General features: G+C 50.2%; 2 protein-coding genes across 2 annotated transcripts; both read left to right on the plus strand.

Annotated features, from left to right (window-relative positions):
* The first annotated feature begins 4,927 nt into the window (after positions 1 to 4,927).
* Positions 4,928 to 17,003, plus strand: TERF2 (telomeric repeat binding factor 2). Its single transcript, XM_063141405.1, has 10 exons — positions 4,928 to 5,110; positions 6,274 to 6,357; positions 6,966 to 7,096; positions 8,767 to 8,853; positions 9,126 to 9,272; positions 10,630 to 11,033; positions 13,031 to 13,510; positions 14,052 to 14,137; positions 15,364 to 15,416; positions 16,236 to 17,003. Exons 1-10 carry the CDS (start codon positions 4,960 to 4,962, stop codon positions 16,392 to 16,394), a joined length of 1,782 nt encoding a protein of 593 aa, XP_062997475.1. The 5' UTR covers positions 4,928 to 4,959; the 3' UTR covers positions 16,395 to 17,003.
* Positions 17,004 to 20,058: 3,055 nt separating this feature from the next.
* On the plus strand, positions 20,059 to 24,199 carry TMED6 (transmembrane p24 trafficking protein 6). The gene is made up of 4 exons (XM_063141220.1): positions 20,059 to 20,274; positions 22,284 to 22,410; positions 23,573 to 23,721; positions 23,966 to 24,199. The coding sequence occupies exons 1-4, from the start codon at positions 20,059 to 20,061 to the stop codon at positions 24,197 to 24,199; spliced, it is 726 nt and encodes a 241-aa protein (XP_062997290.1).
* The last annotated feature ends 291 nt before the right edge of the window (positions 24,200 to 24,490 follow it).

Below are 24,490 nucleotides of genomic sequence, written 5' to 3' on the forward strand. Positions count from 1 at the left end.
AGTTTTGACAACTGTTTAGGCCCAGGACACACTGCATATACAGGTTTCAAAACGTTTTCAAAGTGCTTTAAAGCACTTTAAAAGCAGTAGTGTAGATCCCCCCCTAGGGTAGCTAACCCATATAAAACAGTACAACATCTAAACACCATTACCAAGACTTGAAAAGTAAGCAATGAAAAAGGGCTACAACCCATGTGCCATCCATCCACCTCCTGCATTAGACAAATCTAACTTGAGAAGAGTGTGCTGTATTACCTGGTAGCCACCAGAAGGGGATCTCAGGTCCTGCACATGGGCATCCACAGGTAAATGCTGAGGCCCCAGCACTGCCCACTGCCTCGGAGTACTCAGAATGTAGGGAGAAAGTGAATTCTGGGCTGGATTTTCTCCCAATCTTTCATGCTCTGTATAGACTTTGGCCATTGCAGCCTCTGGCCATTAGCAGAAGCAGCCCAGAAGCAGCAGGGTGGGCAAAGAAGGGGTAAGGGAGATTCTGAGCTGGGTCCTGCTGATTGCAATCTTCTCAAAGAGAAGGAAATCTGCGTTTCACATTTCCTCTTTCCAATTAATTCCTGGTGGGCAAGCAATGGTTTTGGTGGACATTCGCCCTCTCTCTCATGTTTCCCCTCCCCTGCCCTGGTGCCACCTATGTCACTAAGATTTTAGAACATAGAGTGGGGCGGAGGGAACACAACAGGCAGTGTGCAGCTCACAGGCACCCCCTGCCCTCTGGTACAGCCTCTGCGGCCACCCTGGCAAAAACAAGGTCAATGTATTGCCACTGTGGTTTGCTGCCAAAATTTGAACCAGGTTTCTTTGCCAGCAGTGGCAAGAATGCAGCCTCTGTATGAGGTGTCCCAGGTGGTGGAAAGTGTCCCCCAGAAAGAAAGAAAAAAAACCCACAAAGTTGCTCACTGCTGGCATAAAGGAAAGACTGCAGTTCTAATTGTGTCAAACACAGAAACTCTTTCAAACATTAATTAGGAAGTAGTTCCTGGCTGCAGCAGCTGAAGCTTTCTTGAACTGCCATTTCAGATTTAATAACAGCATTTATGACCTATTATGATGCATCCACCAAGCAAACTATTTTTGGGCCTTCACAAGAGGAGGAAATGCAAGCCTCGCATTGAATTTTATATAGATGTTTTAGACTCACTTTAAGAGGGTGACTGCAGGTGTTTATTTTAAATGTGGAAGACATAAACTTGGGTGTTCCACCCGTGTGCTCTTTGTTACCTGAGGGCATCCTCCTCCTGGCCAAGATTTGTGTCACAAAACCAGTTTTGCAAACCTGTTCTGGTGCCCAAGGTGAAAGTGTCACACTCATGAGTTGTTTCGCCATCTTTAAATGGCTGTTCCACTCTCATTGCAACCAATACCACAACTTTACCCAAACACTTTTTCAAGGATCTGTTATGCTAAATTGTAGCCCTGCTGCAGCAGCTGGTTGGAGAAGACTTTGGCTTCCTTCATATTTTTTGGCCTGCCCCATTGACATTGGGCTTGCCTCTGTCGGCGGCACCCTTGAACCAAAAACTAAATGTGCAGCACTCGAACTCTCAGGAAATAGCTTTCATTGAGATCAGTGGGGATCACTTCCAAATAATAGTCAAAGAGCCATGGGAAATGAGTCATGCTTCAGTCCCCAGAAAGTACAGTTGTGAATATGTTAGACCAGCCTTCCTCAACCTGGGGCGCTCCAGTTGTGTTGGACTGCATCTCCCAGAATGCCCCAGCCAGCTGGCTGGGGCATTCTGGGAGTTGTAGTCCAACACATCTGGAGCGCCCCAGGTTGAGGAAGGCTGTGTTAGACGCAAGCCTCATTGAACCCTGTAGAACTGACTTCTAAGACCATGTGCTGACGTTTAGGCTGTAAAAAAAATTAATAGTGTTCTTCTTAAAGTCAAGAGGACTTGGGTGTGTCTTTCTCCACAATGTACAAAACTGGGATGAAGGGGAGAACTAGGCCTGATGGTTCCCTAGCATGAGGTCACCATCCCTTTGGCAGTTACATACATGGGACAGGCCCACCAGCTGCGCAGTCCTGCAGTGCTGGGTGAACAGAACGTTCTCCGTTCTGCAGCACTTTTGCATGCACCGTGTGTGTGTGTGTGTGTGTGTATATATAAGGGGTGTCTCTTGCTTGCCATGCAAACCACACAGACAGATCTGCCAGCTTGCACCAGATTTTGTGAAAAAGAAATGAAAGATGATTTTGCATTTGAATTTGTCTCCTAAAGTCTGTACATATTTCCTCTCCCCAAAGGGCAATGACTATGGTTTTCCTTCTAATAATTGGAATGGTGGGGAAATAAACCTTCTGCCGTTTAAGCTTTGATAGGGATGTGTCTGAATGTTTTGTAGTGACTCACTTGGCTCAGGCAGATCTCTGGTCATTCCCAGCACACCTCCTGACCGGATTCAAACAGGAAAATAGCACATGGTGCTGTCCGGCTCAATCAGTTGGGCAGAGCTGATGCTAAATGGAAAAATGTAAAGGATGCCCGTGAGGGTGGATGGAATTCTCACCCTGAACAGCACGGCTATTCTTAAGTCTGCTCTTGGGCACCCTCTCCTGGACACAACGAAAACAGACCCTGGATGGGTTAAATGGGAAGGCAGAACGAGTTTCCAAAGTATAGCTTCCAAATCACGTGAGGTACTGGTTCCTCTCTATTCGGCCCTGGTTAGGCCTCATCTAGAGTATTGCGTCCAGTTCTGGGCTCCACAATTCAAGAAGGACGCAGACAAGCTGGAGCATGTTCAGAGGAGGGCAACCAGGATGATCTGGGGTCTGGAAACAAAGCCCAATGAAGAGAGACTGAGAGAATTGGGCATGTTTAGCCTGGAGAAGAGAAGATTGAGGGGAGACATGATAGCACTCTTCAAATACTTAAAAGGTTGTCACACAGAGGAGGGCCAGGATCTCTTCTCGATCCTCCCAGAGTGCAGGACACGGAATAACGGGCTCAAGTTACAGGAAACCGGATTCTGGCTGGACATCAGGAAAAACTTCCTGACTGTTAGAGCAGTACAACAATGGAACCAGTTACCTAAGGAGGTTGTGGGCTCTCCCACACTAGAGGCATTCAAGAGGCAGCTGGACAGCCATCTGTCAAGTATGCTTTAGGGTGGATTCCTGCATTGAGCAGGGGGTTGGACTCGATGGCCTTATAGGCCCCTTCCAACTCTACTATCCTATGATTCTATGAATACTCTTGCAGGCAGAAAAGCAAAACGCCCCTTCTTCACTCACCGCCACTTCCCTCCAGTAGCCAAGAAGTAGGCAAAGACTTCCATGGTACAAGAAATGTTGGATATTCACACACAGACACACACACCATGACTACTCCCGTCCCCTCACCTCCCGCTAATTGATTATAGTTTTAGCAAGATACTTCAAATCAAAGAAACACATAACCATCACAATAGGCCAGCTTTAAATATGAGATACATGGATGGCACAACACATTAACCCTGAAATAATAACTATACCAATAAACACAATACTATTACCAGAAATAAAATCACACACTTTACTGTGTGCTACAAGCCATAGCCTGCTGGGACATACTCTAGGGACGGCCTGTGTAAAGAGAGGCGTGTTAAGAACACGTCTGAACTGCGAGGGCCTGTCCAATGTCAATCCCTGTTCCTTCATTGAGGTTTGGCCTGTTTGATGGATTCTGGCTGATCTTTTAAGTGGTATTGTAGCATACTTGATTGACGCTGTTTTATACCAAATCATTTTAAGATCTGTTTGTGTGTGTGTGTGTGTTTTAGAAAATGTAATTCTATAAAAGTGCATAAAATGCACACACTCCTTCTGGTCGTTTGTTTCGTTTGGGGAGTGCTGCGTGACGCACGTTGCGTTGCCTGCGCATCTGCTGATTGTCAGTTGGTGAAGTGCTGCAACACTCCAGGCACTTCTGCAAGTGCTCCTGAGGTAGGGTGACCCTATGGAAAGGAGGACAGGGCTCCTGTATCTTTAACAGCTGTATTGAAAAGGGAATTTCAGCAGGTGTCATTTGTATGTATGCAGAAACTGGTGAAATTTCTTATTCATCACACCAGGTAAAGCTGCAGGAGCCCTGCCCTCTTTTAAATCTGGTCACTCTAGTATAGCTCCTGCAGCTTTAACTGTTGTGTGATGAAGAGGGAATTTCACCAGGTTCTCCATATATACAAATGACTCCTGCTGAAATTCCCTTTTCTATGCAACTGTTAAAGGTACCGGAGCCCTGTCCTCCTTTTCATAGGGTCACCCTATCCTGAGGGGAACCTTGAGGCACCTCAGAACGCTCCTTGTCCTCCAGTATCAGAGCCAGTGTGCCTGTGTACACCAGTTGCTGGGGAACATGGGTGGGGAGGTGCTGCTGCACCACCACCGTGTCTCGCTTGTGGGTCCCCAGTCGGCCCCTGTGTGAGTAGAGCGCTGGACCAGATGCCCCCTTGGCTCCTCCGGGGTTCTGGGCTGCTCCTTCTGCGGGGCCCCAGGTCTTTAAGGGCTTCCTATGCTAACAACAAGGCCTGGGACCCGGCCCAGGGAAGGCCCCTCAGCAAGGGTGCAGCCTGGCCGCTGCCCCAGGGCAAGAAGCAGCGAGGCGGCGTTGGACTCCATCTCCCAGCAGGCCCCGCCGCTGCGGCCAGGGCCAGGCCTGACGGGAGCTGCCGCCCGACACATCTGGAGGCCCGGGCCGGCGGCTGCTTCCCCACGAGCCGCCCAGTGCAGCAATTCTCATCGAACACCAAAGCCGCCCCACGGGGAGGGGAGAGCGCTGGGCGCCGCGGTGCCTCCTGGGAAACGTAGTCCGGCCGCGCCGCCGAGTGCAGAGGCCTCCGCCCCGCCCCTCGAGGAAGAGGCGCCGGGCGCGGCCAGTGTCGTCACTTCCTGCCGGGATGGCGCGCGGGCGAGGGAAAGCGGCGGGGCGCGGCGGGCGCCGAGGCGCGTCTACGGCCATGGCTGCGGAGGCCGCCGCGGAGGCCCGCGGGAAGACGCTGGAGGAGGCGGTGAACCACTGGGCCCTGCTCTTCTACGCCCACCAGGCCATGCAGGCCTTCCGGGCCGGGCGCAGCCGGGACTTCCGCCAGCTGCGGGACGTCATCTACGGTTGTGGTGGTGGGGGCCGTTCCGAGAAAGCCCTGCTACAAATATATTATTATTATTATTAATTCTGAAGCAGCCGCTTTGCAAACATTAGCGCTGAGAGACGGCTTTAAGTGCAGAGGACTCAGCATTTATTCCGTGTCTTGTCAGCCTTGCCCAGGGGATAATGGGACTTGTAGTCCCACCCCTCTGGAGGCCCTCAGGTTGGGGAAGGTTGATCTATACGGTTTGAAGCGCTGCTGCCCTGCCTGTGGGGAGGAGAGAAAGTCCTCCCGGGGGTGGGGGTGGGGGGGGCATGAATTTAGATTGAAAGTGGTGGAAAACGCAGGAGATGCCCTCTTGAGCCCAGGACAGGACATCAAGCCGAAGACGTCCTCTTGCCCCTCCTCAAAAACACAAAATAAAAGGATGGGAGCAAGAGTCCCAAAATCCATGAGAGGGGGCAGAAATGATGGGTGCTGACGACAACACAATTTGAGAAGGGGGGATTCTCCCCCCCTCCTCACCCCAGCTTCCCTGGCATGTGAACTGCCCAGAGAGCTTCGGCTATGGGGCGGTATATAAATGCAATAAATAAATAAATAAATGTAGGAATGCCGGACAAGGTGGCCCCAGTGCTGCCCTCTTAGAAGCCTGTTTTTTATCTGGGGAGGTTATGCTGTTGTGGGGTTACTAACCTTTGGGTTCCTGTAGCTGAGTGCGCGTACCCAGGACCGCTCCCAGAAGCAAAGCACCAAGCAAAAGGTGCAGCACCTTCAGAGTGTGCTTCTCAAAAGTTCAACTGCTTCACAGTTTATATTCTCTTATGTATATACAGATGTGTTTGTTTATTAAAATACTTATGTCCTGCTTTTTCGCCCCACAAAATGGGAGCTCCAGGATGTCTCACAACAATAAGAATAACACAAGTGCAGATGTTGAGTGTGTGTGTGTGCGCGCGCGCACGCATGTGCACATACACACACGCACACACACAGAGTAGTTCCTGAGCTGGCGGGCATCTTGAGGTGGAGAGGTTACCTGTCTGTGTACGCGTTTGCTTGCATCAGCTGGGAGAGGTGCAGTCAAAGTTGTGCAGCGGTGGACCCTGACCAGATTTTGTATGGTTGTCGAAATGTTTGGTTCTACTTTGTGGCTGCCTGACTGTGTACCTTGTGTTTCTCCAGCTCTGCTTGCCCGGCCCCTGGCACAAGAACAACATATTCTCCTTCAGCTGAGGATTATCCAGCTTCTATCCAGGATCGAAGAGGGTGAGTATTGAGGCCCGTCTTTGCCTGCTTTTACCTTTGGGAATTTGCCTGTTGAAACAGCCTTGTGCTATGCTTGTTGGAAGCAAAACCTAACCTCTTAAATTTTGCATGTGTGCATGTTTATGTATATTGTTTACTAACTGGATAGAAGAAAGGAAACATATTCAGAAACAAATCGGATGTTGTGTTTAAATGTATACAAGTTTGTTGAGATTGAATTTGGTATCACAAACTAGGCCAAAAGTTAATATGCGTTGGGCCAGACTTCCTATAAAACCCCCAAAGTGTAATAAAAGGGGGGGGGGAATAGAAATGAGAAATATATGGAGAAACATGGAAACGGAGGGGAAGAGGCCACCCAGGCAAGTTGAGGATTAAGTCTAAACATTAGCTATTGAAACAGTTTGGTGAGAAGATTCCTAATAGTGCCAAAAAGCATCCTGTGTAGTATGTTTTCTTTTCTTCTTGATGCTGGGCTCTAATGCATTTTCTGCCCGAGGTTGAAGTATGGCTCTATGCTTCCACTACGTTAGGTCCATTTTTGTGTATGTGCATGTCTAGAGATATTATGTTTTAGTGGTAAAAGGAATTATTTATTTGTACTGTAGATTGGACCATTGATACAGAGACTGAGCAAACACCTCTTGAATGTGCCCTCGTTCTTCTGGAGAAGATGAAAAACGAAGTGGACATAGAGGCGAACGTAATAGAGGAAATAAGAACAAAAATAAAGGAAGCTGTAAGGGTTAATACTTCCCTTTACTGTAATAATAATAATAATAATAGACATTGTTTATTCTCGGATTAGTCAGAAAGTATGAGAATAGATGTCTTTTAGATATTTTGTATTGCTTGAGTTTTAAAATCCTATACATTGGGGGAAATTGGATATGGACTAATTCAAATTATTATTTATTATTTATTTTTCTAGCACCATCAGCGTACATGGTGCTGTACAGAGTAAAACAATAAAATAGCAAAACCCTGCCGCATAGGCTTTCATTCTAATAGAATCATAATAAATCTATAAGAAGGGGAAGAGAATGCACCAAACAGGCACAGCGTAGAGTAAAACTAGCAGTATAAAAGTAAGATCAAAATCAAGTTTTAAAAGCTTTAGAAAAAAGAAAAGTTTTTAACTGAGCTTTAAAAACTGCGATTGAACTTGTAGTAGTTCAAAGCTCAGGATTATTCCCCCCCCCCATTTTCTCCATTTGTAAATAAGTTTACAAAACAACCAAGAAAGGGGAGGGGGAATATTTCAGCACTTCTTTGTTTACTTTGATGTAACTGCTGCTCAGTCCAAGGAATCTTTAAAGTAACAGATAACTTTTGAGCATAAGCGAAGTGCCTTTTTTTTTAAACCCACAGTAATCCTAGGAGGTAGCCTTGCATAGGCCTCAAATAAATCCATAACAAAGCAGTTTCCTTCTTCAGGTAGCTGCGTGCTTCCACAAAGATCTAATTAATTTTGCACCTTTCTCTATGAACCAAGCCAAGAAAAATCAACAGAGGCAAAGCACAGACAATCTGCAGGCTCCTTAGCTTAATGTTTTGGCTCTTGATTAGGTGTGGAAAGGATCCATGCTGCAGAGCAATTTGCAAAGGATTTGCTTGAGGCTTCTGGCTCAACTCTTTGATCAGAGTTCAGTCTGTACCTAACAGATCGTATTCAGTAGGTCTCCCCACCACCACCACTTACCCAGTTTATTTTTTAAAAGGCTAGATTGGATATAGAATATTTTGCAAACCGGGGCTCTGAATCATACACCCCGTTGGTTGCTTGAGGACCAATTTCTAGTCAGTGTTAATGACAACTCTGGCTTAAAACTTTGAAATCCAATTTCGCTTATTCTTTAGGTTTAATTAAACTATCCTAATCTGGAGAACAGTAGTATTCCTTTAAAACTAACTGATCCTTAAGAGTCTCTGTGCCTGAGCATTAGGGCTTAGGAAACGGAATACTGGTGCTACTTTGGCACCAGGTGGCTGATGTTGAAGCGGCATCACATCGTCTTCTTAAAAAGAGATGCCAGCCCAGGTGCTTAGTAGTGGAACCAGCATAAGAATGAGTTTCGCCCATAAGAAGCTGCCTTGTGCCGGCTCAGGCCACTGGCTCACGTAGCTCTGTACTGCTCACTCTGACTGACAGTGGCTCTCTGAGAGCTGAGGCAGGGAAAGGCCTTCCCCAGTGCTGCTAAGATGCCAGGGAGTCAGTCTGGGGCCACTTGCACAGCCTGTGCTCCATCAGTGAGCCACTGTGGCTGCTCCAGGATCTCTCAGCAGGCCCGTGGAGAGCACTCTCTGGCTGGGAGTCGCACGAAGTCGATGTGCAACAGGAGCTTCTTGGGTTAGGAAAAGCCACAGAAAGTCTTCCTTGTGAACCGCTGTCTTGTCTTTCTGCTCCAGGCTGTTATCGCCTGTGTTAAGAACAAAGAATTTGAACAAGCCAACAAAATCTTGAAGAAATACCCGTCAAAGGACCCCAGCACCCAGGTGAGTTTGGGGGTGGTCAGATTCCGTCTTGGGATGAGGAGGGAACAGACATTAACTAGGCTGCTCCCATGGTTAGAATCATAGAATAGTAGAGTTGGAAGGGGCCTCTAAGGCCATCGAGTCCAACCCCCCGCTGAATGCAAGAATCCGCCCTAAAGCATACCTGACAAGTGGATTGAGTTGGTGGTCTCTTATTTGAAGTTCTCCAAGCTGTGAAAATCCTTTCTCCCGCACCCATTCACCTGCACGTGCTCAAAACCGTTTCTCTCTAGAAAATGAGAACGCTGTTGCACAGCATCATCCGGGAAAAGAACTCCTCTCATCCGACCATCTGGAACTTCTCCTACAAGGCCTTCCAGCAGGGAATCCTTTTGGTTTTCGAAGGCTACTTGGATGATTCTGAGCCCTTCCTCTTGGCGGTAGGTGTTAGGCTTGTGAGCGGCATTTAGCCACCACAGCTTAAATGGAACGCATGAGGGCAGTGGAGCACTGGAAGATCACTGAGATGGCACGGCTAGCAATGCTTTCTAGCCAGTATAATCAAACTATTTCACCTTTGTTGGGTAGTAATAGAGGGTGGGTTCTCCTTCCCTGGAGGAATTTAAATAGAGGACGGACAGGGGTTGTACTAAATGATCTCCAAGCTGCCTTCCAGTGGAAATAAACATGTGGGAACAGGGTTCCTCCCCCCACAAAGACTGTTTTGTGTCTGGACTAGAGATGTGAAGGCCTGGAAAAAAACTGGAAAAATTCAGAAAAAAACCCAGTTTTTCCCAGTTTTTTCTAAAGCCTTTTTTGTTTTTTTTTCCAAAAAATTGGAAAAATTGAAAAAAAATGAAGAAAAAATGGATTACGGGATGTTTTATTTTAGCATTATGAATAAAATGTTTAATACAAGGTGTTCAGATATTTATTTCTCCAAATGATTTCTAAAAACTCTACAGGATCAGATTATTACAATGTCTGTGCATCAAGGACAAGCAAGTCCTGGGTTGGAACTGAGACTACAACCCTCAAATGCAAGAGGAAGATGCATTTCTGCCTCTAGGGGGCAGCGCTGCCACTGAAGCAGAGACTGAAACTAATACTGATAGCTATAAGTCAGAAAATGAGTCTGATTAAATTTCATGCATATTCATTGAATCTTTTCTCAGTTCTTTTTATGGGAATGGGGGCTTTATGTCTTGACACTGGAGGACTAGCGGGGACATAAATAATTTTCTTTGTTACTAATGTTGGTGGTTTCTTCTGTTGTTTTTTAAAGTTGTTTTTTGCCTGCTCTTCATAAACTGGCAGAACCAAAGAGGCGCCTTACAGTTCAGGTGTTCCTAACAGTTCAGGAGCCTCTGGCTCCATTTGTTACCAAAAAAAAGTAAATTAAATTTGTAATAATTGTTTGAATACGCTACTTTTAATATACCAAATATAATAATTTTATGCCAAACCAACTTGGACATAATTACATTTTATGTTCCTAAAGTAACAAAATGACTTTCAACCTGTAAAAAGTGCTAATATTGCATTATTTTAATTTTTTCTGAAAATGTCCGTTTTCCCCGGGTTGGGGAAAAACAGGGGGAAAAACCATATTTTCCCCATGGTTTCAAAATTTCCGGAAATTTTACATTTCTAGTCTGGACTACCTGTTAGAGGTGGAGCGAAACACCTTCATGCAGAACAGCTCCTAGCTCAAGGGTCACATCTGGTGCACATAATTAGAAAAAGAAAATAAAGTAGAGAAACATTTGGGCCCTGTGTTCTTCCCCCTTATTTAAGATGGCAAAAAAGAATTCCGCTGATTCGATGGAGACCCAGCTCAGTTCAGTGGGAACAGCTACTGAGGAGATGGTGGTTTCAGAGCCCGTGGGAGAAACCCTCGAAATGGCAGCGGCAGCAGATCCCGCGTCCACAGAAAGTGTGAATGAAGCTTTGATGGAGCCCGGGCCTGAAGAAGGCCGGGCCGATGAGCTGAGGGAAGACGGGCCGCCACCTTTGGAAGGGGACAGTGAGACCACGGCGGGGCCTTTGCCCGTGGCCGTGGCAAGTCAAGAAGAAGCTGCTTCGGAACATGCGGAAATGGCCGGTGAAAGCGTGACCACTTCTGAACCCTCTGGAGAAGCCAAACGGGGGGCAGAACCTGCTGTGGTGGCCGTTGCCATGGTGTCGGTGGCTTCAGACAGGTAAATAGCCTGTGGCGTGTTCGAGTTTCCAACTCCCTGTGGTGAGCGATGTGACGGCTGCATGTCTCGGGCAGCTGACGCCTGCACTCTCCCACCCCTTGGCCATTTTCAGCAAGAAACGGCTGCCCTTCCTATATTCCTGGGAGTAATCACTGCTATGCGTGCCGTGCCCATTGCCTCACGAGCATGGCCTGAGTGTGTCAGAAGAACAGCCATTTTTTAACCTGGGGAACACTAAGTGGCTTGTGCATTTAGAATCCTGGCTCATCCCCGCCTAGGACTTGAGGTGAGTTGCAATTTTAAATCCTGCATTGACATTGAACCAATCAAAATTGCCAAGAAAGAACTAAAGTGATGAAGGAGCCCAAAGTTCATCTGGCCCGAGAGGGAACCTTACCAGTTCCTCCAAGATTCCCTTGGCCAAGAGCACAGGAAAAATCTGTGGGAGTTTTTTTGAGGCTCACCTTTGGTGGTCAAAGTAGTGGCACCCTAACACTTCCGTGCCACTGAGACTTCCCTCCAGCTACTAAAAGCCAGTACGCAAGCCGTCCCAGGGGCCCGCTCATTCTGGCTTGTCTAGCCCTGCTGGGCTCTTCCGCGGTCCCGGTTCCTTCCTGGGGAGCCGCGCCTCCTCAGCCCTGACCCTCAACTGATGCAACTGTGAACTGCAGGAATCCCTGCCCTTTGGTACAGTCGAGAGAATGTTTTCGCTTTGGTTCTGGTGTTTTAGTTTTTCCTAACAAGGGTTAATGTAGCCCCGAGTTGCAAGGTGCACAGTTCCTGCTGCCTCCTCCTTTTCCTCTGCCGCATTTCCATCCAAGTATCTTGGTGCCTCGACCTCTTTCTGTTTCCCGTTTCCTGCTGGCCCTTACTGGTATCTTTTCTTCTTCCGCCTGCCACACTGTTCCCTGCTTCTCCAGCCTGCTTTTCCTTCCTTCTTTCCCTCTCAGGCCACATGCCTGTCCTGGCAGGCTCCTGCTCTGCTGGGCCCAACGCCGAGAATACTGACCCCCCCTCTGCCTCCTTCCCTTCCATCCCACGTTGTGAGTTTGGGGAACACCTCCCCTGCACTCGTACACACTGAGTGCATAGGATTGTTCTGCAAGTCCTCTTGCCTTCAAAGGGAGAGAGCGCGATGTCTGCGCTTACACTGTAGAAATGAAACAATGGGACCTGCACGTGTCTGACTTTGGCTGAATGGTGTCCTGACCCATTGCTGATGCCCATTTCCCACCAGCTTCTGGAAAATGTGGGCCTTTTAGTTTTGGAGTAAGTGAAATAGTGTCCTTGCCCTGCAGAAATATATTCATTTCACAATTATGGTCCTTTCTTGTATAAATACAGATTTGTTGGCAAATCTGTTCTAATTGTTATAACAACTAATTAGTATGCATGCTTATTCGAGAAATTGATGAATTACATAGCATGAAAATTGATTTAAATCAAGTGTGTGTGTGTGTGTGTGTGTGATTTAAACCAGAATTTAACTTTCCTTGATTAAAAACAATCCCCCAAACCTTCAGAACCGTCTGTTGGTGACTTTCAGAAGCTTTCATTAGCTGCAACAAGGGGATACGGGGTGCTGAGGCACCTTATAGCTCGACTAATTCTTTGGTAGTAGAAGCTAAAGGGTTTGACAAAAGACTAAAATACTAATCAGGGCATTTCTGTTACTTGGACTGTGACTTGGGTCACTGAGATGTCTCCCCAAGGGCTAAAGTTTTTTGAGATGAGGTTCACGTGACGGGACTAAATGCATTTGCCTGACTTGGTATGTCCTCCTTTGGGTGGCAGACCACTCTCCTCCCTTTCCGTTCCATCTAAGCCGGAAGCTCCAGAGGTTGCTCCACCGGGGAGCGAGATCGCCCTGGCTGCTCTGTTCCTTGGGTGCTTTTGAATGATTTTCTGGAGGCGGAGGAGGAGGCGGTGGCTGGGCTGCAGCTGGGATGGCAGAGAGACCTGCCCAGGCCGTTCGCGGAGTGAGCGTGCGTCGGCAGCGCGTGTGGAACAATGGCGCGTCCTTTGTTTTGTAGGTGCCCGCCCAAGAGGCCGGCCTTCCATGGGCTTTCGGCTCTGAGAGAAGCTTTCAAGGCCCTGTCTGACTGCCAAGCCCCCGATGACGAGTTTTCGAAACTGGACGAGACGGACTGGACTTGCCCCAAGCCATCTTCGGCAGCCCACAGAGCCAAGCGCCCGAGGGAAGAGGAGGAGGAGGAGGAGGAGGAGGACGACAAGAGGGACACGGAAGAGAAGGAGAAGGAGGAGAATGCCGACAAAGCTGCCTCGGACTCCCAGCTGCTCTTGTGGGAGATTAAAGGCGCGGCGACCATTAGCAGTATGGTTATGGGGCCGCAGAAGGAGCGCTGCACGGGCCCGAATCTCAGGACCCTTTTCACCAAGAAGCCGGTGATGACTCTGGCTGTCGAGCCAGCAGAGCCACAAAGCCTTGCCCAGCCGCTGGCTCCCCCATTTGTCAGGTATGGGGTGGCGGCTGCTTTTGTGGCTGCTTTAGTAGCTTGCTTTTAAACTGGTGTTGGGTTGTGGTTAAGAGCGAGAGAACTGGAAGATTCCCTGTTCCGATCTCACCTTTGCAAGGAATGAATTGGGTGGCCTCAGCCCAACTCCCATTGTCCCCGGCCAGCATGAGCCATGCTGGCTGGGAGTGATGGGGGTTGTAGTTCATCCCACCCGGAGGGTGCCAGATTGGAGCAAGCCGCCTCAGCCGTTCCTCTGTCAATGTCCGTAAAATGGGGGTGACCGTATTGGCCCTCCGTTCAGGGGGTCCCTGGGTGAAGCCATGCAAAAGACCTTTGAGCGCTTAGCTGCATGTTGTGCTCACCCCCGCCTCGAGGATTGAGTGGATCTGCCCATGACTCTGGCGGTGACATGAATGGAGGCAGGCAAATCTGCCCCCCTCCCGCCCCCGAATGTGATTCTTGGCTCCCTCCTCTGACGGTCAGAGCAAGACAGGGCAAGGATTGGCTCACCGGAGGCTTTGTGTTTCCCCGCTGCATTCAGGCTATCCAGGGTGAAGGTGAATCCACCAACTCTTCAGGAAGAGAAGGAGGTCTGGAGCGACGAGGACGAGCTCTTCCTGGACCAGGGTGAGCGGGGGCAGTGGGTGTGCCTGCCGGTGGGCCCCCGGGCCCCCGTCTCTCTGGGCTTTGGGGCTGTGCGCGCTTGAGCTCTCCGGGCCCCACTCAGGCTGCCCTTCCAGCAACACCGCATCTCCTCTGCATCGACCCCAGCAGCAAACCTGCCAGGTTGCTGAGGCTCCTACTTGTTGGGTGTCCAAATATCACCGAGCAGGAGCATTGCGCTCCGGCTGCTGGCCGTGCCTCGTATGGCAGCCGTAGCAAGGAGCGCAGGGCCAGCCCGGCCTCACGAGCAGCCCAAGCTGTCGTCTGGGCCCCCAATGAAGCAGCAGCAGCCGCCGCCTCAGAGTTGCAGCCTCTCCACCATCATGAGGGCATCTAAGGGGCCGCCTCTCAGATCATGTAGAGCAACGGCCCCTTTCAGCACTCGGAAAACTCAACCTCTGGCCCCTAGAATTGTGGGTAAAGTTCAAGCGTGTTGCTGTGCCACGTCTGGACCAGGAGGTTGCGGGGAGCGTGGTTGTGGCTGCACCTCCTCTTCAGGCCAGGTTGCAGCTTGGCCAAGGCCATGCTGCCCACAAGCCCTGGCCCCGTCATGCAGGACCTCAGACCTGGGGGCCAAACCCAGCCCTCGGGGTTCCCCAGATGGCTCCCCCCTCCCCTGGACAGCCCCCCCTTTTCCCCCTGATGGTTTGGTGGCGTCCCAACGTTGGTGCAGCTTCCCCCTATTCTAAGCGGCTGAAATGCCTCTCCTAAGAAGAGCTTCGAGCTAAAATAGTCCGGTGTTTGGGGTATTCTGGCTCCTCCCCATTTTGCCTTCGGCCCCGCCCCCCACTGGAATTTGAGAGGCTGATGCCGTTGGAGGGAAACGGACATGGGGGAACCTTCGATACCTGGCAAATGCCTTACTGAACTGTGCTAGAATTAGCTGGCAACTATGTGTGAATACAGGGGGCTCTTTGCCAAACGCGCTGCATCGTGCTACCAGGGACTTGTGTGTGTGTTTGTGTTTCATCCCTGTCATCTTGCACTAGATTTCTGGTGGGGGTGCAGTGGTGGCTAAACCTCCCAACCACTGAGCCGGGCTGAGCCAAGTGGTTACGCGTGCCCCATTGCTCACTGCCGCTTGGGAAATTGTATCCTGTATTTGTCTTTTGAAAGGAAAAGTTCCGTAACTCTAGTTGTGTCTTCTAGCCTCTGCGGAGGGTAAAGTTGCTCATTGAAATGTCTTTCAGGATCGAAGGGGAGAAACAGCGCTGACACTTCCATCAGCAGCGCTAAAAGGAAGGTAATGTTACACGCTCCTAGTCTAGGTGGGAAAAATCTTCGCGCAAAACGGATGACTTGAGAGGCCTCTTTGCGAGAAGGGAGGCCGGCTGCCCCACGCCCTGCGCAGCCCAGACCGTGATTCCCACGGACAAGAAGCCGCCTGGTGTTGAGTTCCATCTAGCTGGGTATTGTCTCCCACATGGTCTGGCAGCAGCGCCAGCGTAAGAGACAGTTTGGAGAGGCCCGGGGGTCGAGCCTGGGACCTTCTGCTTGCAAGCCATGTGCTTGACTACTGAGCCATGGGCCCTCCTGTAATTATGAATTAAGGATGTTAGACCAGCCCAGAAGTTTCTGAGAAACCCGGGCAATTTCAGCCATTATCTCTACCATCTTTTGTTAACATTTGATGGGAAGTTTTTTGATTTTACGCATGAACAAACAACGCCGATTTCCTCCCCCCCACCGCCCACAGCCCATTTACCTCCCGCTCCATGTTCAGACGTTTTTCTGTAATATAAAATAAATAAAAACCTCTTCGGTCTTGGATCAGCTTTTCAGCTACCCAAAAGGGAGGCCCTTTTGATGACAGACGGAGGACTCAGAAAATGCCACCCGGTGGGTTTAGTCTCCAGGCATTTCCTGGCTCAAAATCCACGCTTTCATTCCCGGCATCACCTGTCCATGGGAACTCTCCGTGAGCAGTGCTCTGGGTGAACGGAGCGATAGCTAGGGAAGAACTCACTGATTACCTCGCGAGTTGGGAGCGGATCCCCAGGCGATGCTTTGTAGTTGCTCATGAGAATCCCTGACCGGTTTTTTTTGTTTGTTTGTTTTGTAGAAGTGGACTAAAGAGGAGTCTGCATGGATCAAGGCAGGTGTGAGGAAATTTGGGGAAGGAAACTGGAGAGCCATTTTCCAAGCCTATCCCTTTAAAGAACGGACTCCCGTAATGATCAAAGACCGCTGGCGGACCATGAAGAGGATGGGACTCGCGTGAACCCAGGGAGGGTCCTGGAGGTTAAGCATCTGGGGTCCTGGGTGGCACTGGCCACGCTCGTGCTGTGGCTGAAGTTAAGAGCGTTGCTCAGCTAGCCTTGCAGACAGCCTCTCCCCTCCACGGGACGGTGATCCTTCCCGTTAAGAAGAAGCCACCGCTGGCCGCTCTGAGTGGACGCAGCGCTCCCTCTGAGCTCCGGGGCAGGACTGATGTGTTACTAGTTGTTCTTCGGTTCCAGGTGAAGAGCACCGTTGCTCTCATCACTGTTATTTTTCCTGGTTACTTTTCGAAAGAAGTTCAGCCAGTGCCTAGAGTTGGTACTGGAGTGAAAGTGGGTCCTTGGAAAGAGGGCCAAGCCCTGTCCCGTGCTCCTTTGCCTCCATGACATGCAATGAGCCAAGGAATGCCTGTGAGGTTAGTGGCCCTGGTGCTTCGGTTCCAGCGAGAGAAATCTCATCAGATGTGAAGGGTTTTCTGTCTAACCTGGCGGTACAGGAGGTGGGAACAGCCCATTGGTTGGTTTCTGCTCATCACTCATGGGGGCCAAAAAGAGACTTGGGCCAAAATGTGTGTGTGTTGAAAAATAAAGCAGTTTTGTATTAGCTTTTACTTGGGTTCCTTTTCTGAGTTTTCTCTTGTCTGGTGCAAATACCAAGGGGACAACTGTAAAACCTGATGTAAAAAACTGTAAAAAAATCATCCTCTTGACATCTGCTCTGACATGACATGCTTGCAACTCAAGCCATCCAGAATAGTGGGGTGCTGTTACCATGGCGCTGTTACCTCTGTCTGCCTCTGTGTGTGTAGAGAGAGGAGGGGTTAATATTGCTCTTGAAGGAGATGCCGGGGTTGTGTTCAAGATCGAGAGTCCCAATTGCTGTGCTCTTTTTCAGCATGGACCGTGGACGATTCCTGCATCAGTTTTGTGTGATGGATGCTTAATTTGAATAGGCCCTGGGTGTATTCAATCAAGTGTTTTGCACATTAATATTCAGGCAACCACCCGGCCATTTTCTCACAACAAAAGTATTGTTAACAGGTCAGTCTGGGCCTTCTATTGTTCTACATGTGCAGAATTTACTGTAATGTCTGAAAATCAGAGGTGGTGGCGAACTGCCACTTAAGTGCCTGGCGAAGGTTCTGGGATTTGTGTGCCATTGCACGTGATGCCCTTCTCTTGCAGTCTCTGTCGTGTGCCCCTTCCTCAGCGTTGCCCTGGGCCTTATTCTACTGGTCTGTCTTCTACGTTTGGAAAAAGCCGTGCCAATTCAGTGTGTGTGCGCACGTGTGTAAAACCGCCCTTCCCAATGCTGGCATAAAGCATGTTTGTAGTTGTCGATGTGCGTGGAGAATTCCTCCTTGGCTGGCTGACTGCAAAGCTGTGGCAACTCTGTGTGGCATGGATGGAGCCAGGCCGCTGCCGCCTCCTCTTACTGCTGGAGGCTTGCCTTGCTGTAGGAACACCGTCTTTCACAAGTAGAGAAGGGATTTCTGCTGTGCTACTCCTCCCCCTTCCAAGATTTGTGTCTGTGTGGTGCACATGCCGCCCCAATCACATGTGCCCCCCCCCCCCAATCTTATCACAATTGCTGGGAAAACGCCCTTCTGGAATAATACCTGATGTGTCCTTCAGCACCAGCTGCTGTAAGCAAGCAGAATTCATGTGGCTGGAGCTTTTTTAAAGAACAAGAAGAAAAGGAACTGCGGTGGGTGGAATGGAATATGGCAGCTCACGCAGAACTCTGGCAGAAGGAAGGAAGTGTCAGGTGGAATGAAAAGCTCTTAAGTTGTACAGAGAAACATCAAAATAGGCTGGGCAGCTTTTGTAAAGACGAGCCCAACGCAAAACGAAGCACTTTGCCAGAAAGAGTTAAACACACGACTAACTCTCCTGTTAAAAGTGGACTCCAAGGCCTGGGGCTTAGAAGAGGTTATGAATAAGTCCTGGTGATGGAAGGGTGGCCGGCTGGCCCTCGAGCTCAGTGCTATTTTGTTGTTGTTACATGCGTATCCTGCCTTTTCCTCCAAGGAGCCCAAGGGGGTGTACATGATCCTCGCCCTGACCCTGTGAGGTAGGTAGGTCAGGCTGAGACTCTGTGACTGGCCCAAGTCACCCACTGAACTTCATGGTCAAGTGAGCCCTAGAACCCGGGTCTCCCCAGTCCAGCACTTCCACCACTACACTGCACTGGCTCACACAGCTTTGATTTTCTTTTGCACTTTCCTTTGGTGTGTAAACTTCTTGCATCCTATTCACTCAGCCTCCTCCAGTGGCTTCAGCAGAGAGACACTGGTGCAGCACTGACGAGTGCTGGGGCCGAGGTCTGTGGGGCAGCCACATTCAAAGCTCACTGGGTGGCCAGAGGCCTCTCTTCCTTTTCAGCTTAACTGACCCCCCAGGACTGGTGTGAGCATAAAATGGAGGGCAAATGACACCTTGAGTTCCTGGCAGGAAAGTAGAGATATAAATTTCTTCTTCTCCTTCTCCTCCTCCTCCTCGTTCACATAAGATAAAAACACTTAAAAACAATATACAAAGATTAAAAACCACATACATTTAAAACCACTATAACAACTTTAAAAACAATGAGTAAAAAACACACCCACGGTCATTACATATTGCTAAATGCCTGGGAGAAGAGAAAAGTCTTGACCTGGCGCCGAAAAGATGACAATGTTGTGCCAGGCGGGCCTTGTCAGGGAGATTGTTCCACAGTTGGGGGGCCATCACAGAGAAGGCCCCCTCTTGTCGCCGCCCTCCAAGCTTCCCTTGGACTAGGCACCCGGAGGAGGACCTTAGATGTTGAATGTAGTGTTTGGGTAGGTTCACGTCGGGAAAGGCGTTCCATCGGGTATTGTGGCCCCAAGCCGTGTAAAGCTTTGTAGGTTAAAACCAGCACCTTGGACCGGGCTCAGAAACATACAGGCAGCCAATGCAAGCAGGCCAGAGTGGGTCTTATATGCTCGAACCTTCTGGTTCCAGTTATCAATCTGGCCACTGCATTTTGCACACGCTGCAGCTTTTGAACCGTCTTTAAAGGCAGCCCCACGTAGAGGGCATTGCAGTAATCTAACTTGGAGGTTACCAGAGCGTAGACAACTACAGCCAGGTTATCCCTGTCCAGATAGGGGTGTAGCTGGGCCACCAAACGGAGTTGGTAGAAGGCACTCTTGTGCCACCAAGGCCACCTGGGCCTCAAGTGACAGAGATGGATCTAGGAGAACCCCCAAGCTACAAACCTGCTCCTTCAGAGGGAGAGCAACCCCATCCAGAACCGGTTGAACACCCTCCATCCGGTCAGCAGAACCACCCACTAACAGCATCTGTTGAATGGTGGCCTCTGGTCCCCCACAGGCTGCTTAACGCCACCAGGCATGTGGCATGTACAGCGGCTAGCACCCTGCTGAGGCTGCAAAAACGCTGGGCCCTGGAAGGGAATGCCTAACCCGCCTCACAGAGCGTGCTGACGATGCCAAGCATTTCCTTGAAGGAACTAGATGTGATCCAGCGGCAAGCAGAACAAACGCTGGGCAGGGACAGGTCAGTTAATGATTACCCTCTCTATGGGTCTATGATTCTACCCCCTCCCTCCCTCCCTCCCTGGCAGCGTGCTGGGCTCCTGCCACGGCACTGCTGCCGCCCAGCCGGCTTTTCCCTGACAATATGTTGGCGCTGCTCCCTGGGGCTGCAATGGTGGGCTTGCTGGGGGCGCTGGCACTAGCTGGATCCCCTGGGACTGAGCCGCTGCGCGACTCTGCTGATGCTTCCCCTTTTGGTGGGCAAGTTCAGCATGACTTTGCGATCGTCGTCCCTGCGGGCGGCATCGAGTGCTTCTGGCAGGAGGCGTACCAGGACGGGCAATTCTTCTTTGGCTATGAGGTGGGTGTGGGAATGGGCACAGGCCACTCCACAGTCATGGAAGGGGGGTAGTAAAAGAAGCCGCCAGGGCCCAGGTAGCCGAGCAGCGGAAGCTGCCACCCTGACGGTTCCTCACCTGTGGGGTGTAGCGGTTAGAGTTGGGCTGGGAGGGTCCAAGTTCTAGTCCCTGCTCAGCTCTGAAGCTCATTGGGTGATTTTGGGCCAGTCACTGACTCTCAGCCTAACCTACCTCACAGGGTTGTTGTGAGGATAAAGTGGAGAGAAGGACCCTGTAAGCCACCTTGGGTTTCTTGCAAGAGGGGGGAAGGGTGAGATATAAACAAATCAAAACCAAATAGCACAAACAGCAAGAATGCTGCTTTCTCTTGCCCTTTCCTTATGGTGAGGAGGGCCTTCAGTCTCAATCACCCCATTAGACTGTTTTACAGCCCATTAAAGAGCCGTGTCCAGCCTGACCTCCTGGGCAGAGTTGGACACACCCATGACCTGTGGCATCAGTTGGGTCTTGACAAAAGGGTGTGCGTGTGGAAGACCCTCAACTTGGGTGTTTGCAGGCCAGAGTTTCGGTTGCATTTCTCCCCATGGATTCCACTGCGTGTGACCTTGGTCAAACTAATCCATCATTTTGCTTCCCATCTGGAAAATGGGATTAACTAACCTCTGAGCAGCAGTTCATAAGAGAGATGGCAAAGCGCTTTTTGAAGTGAAGGGCGCAATCCTATGCATTTTTAGACCGAAAATGCTGGGAGTTGTGGGACTCTCAAATGTTTGCACTCTGAAATGTTTTATAAATTGCAGGAGATGCAAGAAATGGCGCCTTTCCTGGGACGCTGTGTGGGAGGTTGCACGTTTTTGCTTTTCTTGAGGCTCCTATTTAGCCCTACTGAACGTTCAGTAGCACCAGACTATTAACCTTCCATCTTCCTTAGGTTTATCAGTACAAGGAACGTTGAGGCCTCCGGGCAGCCTGCTTATCTTAAGTGCTTGGTACAGAATTAGGAGCCGTCCAGTTCTCTTTATCTTAAACTCTTCAAACTCCTGCCTCAAGGGAGGGTCACTTACAGCCCCTCAACAGCCTCCTCCCTTGGTCATTGCCCACAAAAGACAATCCCAGTCCTTGTGCGTGCGTGCGTGTGTGGGAAATCACATGGGCAAATTAACGCTTTTGGATCCACTTCCCCAACTGGGAACTGGATTCCTACAAAGGCAAGACACCTATTTAGATGTGGGTTCAGAACCTAGAGACGGGAGCTGGCTAGGGTGGCTCTTCGAATATTCTAGTTTATGTTGAAAAGAGCGATCCTAGGGGGAAAAGAGGACCAGAAATATGGCTTCCCTGCCCTGCAGTTGCTAGAGAGAGCTTGGCCAGCCCCGAAAGGGGGAGGGAGGCCACCTGTCTGCGTTCCCCATCTGCGCTAGGCAGGTGTGAGAGAGACTTTGCAGAGAACAACTGTTCCTATCTCAGAATCTGCTAGCAGAGGTTTGCAGGAAAGCAGCTGAGCAGGTGACCCCTGACCTGGTGCTGTGAAAGCCAAATCACTGCATGGCTTGGTCTAAGCCACCTTCCCCACCCTGGTGCCCTCCAGATGTGTTGGCCGCCAACCTCCTTCATTCCCATCCCCCCGTGAATGAGGAAAAATGTGCGAGAGGGGTGAGCGGCACCTGTGTGTGAGAAAGGGGGTGGGCCCGCCTAACCCCCAAGGCCCATAGGGCCAGAAATGTTGCCCAGCCCTGACGCAAAGCTTGCTCTCCTGTGAGATTGCTCCTTTTGCCAGGACTCCTCCCGCTCTCTCGGGGGGCGGGGGAGGCTCCTTTGCCCAAGGAAGCACAGCCAGCATCTGAACCCAGAGCTCCGTTTTGCTTCTGGAGTGGCACAGATCTGCTCCTGGCTTCTAAGGAACCCAAAACAAGCAGCTGGCCCCTCTTCCACAGTCACAGTGTGTCTGCAGCTAAACCCAGGAAGGAAGTGTCTCCTGCTCCTTCTCCCGTTCGGTGTCTTTTGGTTTCAGGTGCAATGGACGTCAGGGATGGGCCACGACAGACACATCCTGGCTACTGCAAATGATCCCAACGGCATCCACCTCGGCACCTCCCAGGACGTGAGGGGGCAGATCAACTTCCAAGCCAAGGAGACAGGTGCCTAAACGCCTTCGCTGTGCTCCCCCACCAGCCGCCTCTGCAGCGCTTTCGAGGCTCCCCAGCTCTGGCCCAGCGGGCAAAACGCGCGCTCCCAAAAATGCCGCCTGCAAACCTTCGATTGCAGACTCTCCTTCCGTAAAAACACATTCATCCCCCCGTAAAGTGCTGGGTTTCAGAATGGAGAATCCTTGTTCAGCCAAGCAGCTCACAGGACGGCAACCGTGAACCTAGTCTAGTGCCAAAGTGGTGAAGACAGCAACTCAATTTTAAAAAAAGAAAACACGATTGAGGGGTCGTCCAGGCTTCGCCAAATTAATGGGACAAGCTAGTCATGAGTGAAGGTCCCGTTGATTTCAGTGGGTTTCCTCTATGTATGGATCTCAGGAACGTTGCAAAGAGAGGTTAAGCTGATGATGCATACCTAAACCATCAACTCCCAGTGTTCCAAGGGCAAGCAAGCGCAGTTTAGCCTTCCTCCCCATTGGCTCCTCTGGCTGGAGCCAACAGGAATTATACCCCGAGGGCCCCAGCTTGAGAGAGAGGCAGGACCGGTCTCCCTTCCGTTGCAGGCCTGGAGTGCTTTTATTATTATTATTATTATTTATTTATATAGCACCATCGATGTACATGGTGCTGCACAGATAACACAGTAAATAGCAAGACCCTGCCGCATAGGCTTACAATCTAATAAAGTTGTAGTAAACAATAAGAAGGGAAAGAGAATGCAAACAGGCACAGGGAAGTGTAAACAGGCACCGGGAAGGGTGAAGCTAACAGTATAGAGTCAGAACAAACTCAAAGTTTAAAAGCTATAGGGAAAAGAAAAGTTTTTAGCTGTGTTTTAAAAGCTGTGATTGAGTTGGTAGTTCTCAGGTGTTCTGGAAGAGCATTCCAGGCATGAGGGGCAGCAGAGGAAAATGGACGAAGCCGAGCAAGGGAAGTAGAGACCCTTGGGCAGGCAAGAAGCATGGCATCAGAGGAGCGAAGAGCACCCTCTTGCCCCAGCCTTGCCCTCCAGATGTGCTGGATATGCTGCCTGGGAACGATCGGAGTCCTGCACAGCTGGAGGGCACTCAGCCGGCCCGACACCAGCAGGACCTGGCAGCGATGTTGTGGAGAAACCTCTTACGCCTGACACAATCTCAACTCTTTCCTGCAGGCTACTACCAGCTGTGCCTCAGCAATCGGTACAACCACTTTGGATCTGTGCAGGTTCGTCTCAACTTCGGGGTCTTCTACGGAGATTTCAACCTTCAAAACCAAGAACTCGAGAGGAAGAAACTCAACGACACACTGGACTCAATTGCGGTAACAGTTATTACATAACAAAAATATATAAATGCGCAGGGGGTGATAGCATTGGCAGAGCCAGGAAACGGGGGATAGGAGGACCCTCAGTCACACCTGACGGAGCCAAGAATTGTTTTCTGGCCCAGCATCTAGATTAGCAAGTGGGGCAGTGATTCCTCTCCACAGGCATCCTCTCCGCCTGAAAACACTCCGGGCGGATGGGACCAAAGAGCTTTTTCCTTCCTTGTCCTGCCTGCAATAGGAGAGCACTACCAAGTTGCTGATACACATCTTCCACATCTGGCGCTACTACAACTTTGCTCGGATGAGAAGTGCCGCGGATCACTTCCTTCTCCAGTCCAACTACAACTACGTGAACTGGTGGTCTGCAGCCCAGAGCGTGGCCATTGTTCTCTCGGGGGTCCTTCAGCTCTACTTCCTGAAGCGCCTCTTCACCACGCTGCCCACCACGGCCACGAACAAGCCACGGTGCTAAGGGATCACAGATCCATTCTGGCGGGACCAAAGGCCAGGAGCCCCGTCACACACAGGGCTGGATGATCTGCCCGGCTCAGCACCAGCCGGCAGTGTGGCTGACGGCACTTCCACAGCCTGGAGTTGCTTCTTTCAGCTGCGTTCAGGGGCAGGGCGGTGTAACTTGAAAGTCCCAAGCCGTAAGAGAAGGACGGGCAGCCCTTGCTAGTCACAGAGGGTTGATTTGGAATAAAACTGGCCTAAATAAAAATTTCTGCTGCAACCACAGCATGTTTCTGGGGCACTTTCACTG

Source organism: Elgaria multicarinata, chromosome 14, assembly GCF_023053635.1.
Source record: "Elgaria multicarinata webbii isolate HBS135686 ecotype San Diego chromosome 14, rElgMul1.1.pri, whole genome shotgun sequence".
NCBI classification, from domain to species: domain Eukaryota; kingdom Metazoa; phylum Chordata; class Lepidosauria; order Squamata; family Anguidae; genus Elgaria; species Elgaria multicarinata.

What these genes read in the sequence shown, in the direction of transcription:
- TERF2 (XM_063141405.1), top strand. Translation starts at nt 4,960, where the DNA reads ATGGCTGCGGAGGCCGCCGCGGAGGCCCGCGGGAAGACGCTGGAGGAG. An exon ending in CAAAGGACCCCAGCACCCAG is followed by an intron (nt 8,854 to 9,125) that starts GTGAGTTTGGGG and finishes GTTTCTCTCTAG; the next exon opens with AAAATGAGAACGCTGTTGCA. An exon ending in TCAGCAGCGCTAAAAGGAAG is followed by an intron (nt 15,417 to 16,235) that starts GTAATGTTACAC and finishes TTTGTTTTGTAG; the next exon opens with AAGTGGACTAAAGAGGAGTC.
- TMED6 (XM_063141220.1), top strand. Translation starts at nt 20,059, where the DNA reads ATGTTGGCGCTGCTCCCTGGGGCTGCAATGGTGGGCTTGCTGGGGGCG. An exon ending in CTTCCAAGCCAAGGAGACAG is followed by an intron (nt 22,411 to 23,572) that starts GTGCCTAAACGC and finishes TCTTTCCTGCAG; the next exon opens with GCTACTACCAGCTGTGCCTC. An exon ending in ACACACTGGACTCAATTGCG is followed by an intron (nt 23,722 to 23,965) that starts GTAACAGTTATT and finishes TGCCTGCAATAG; the next exon opens with GAGAGCACTACCAAGTTGCT.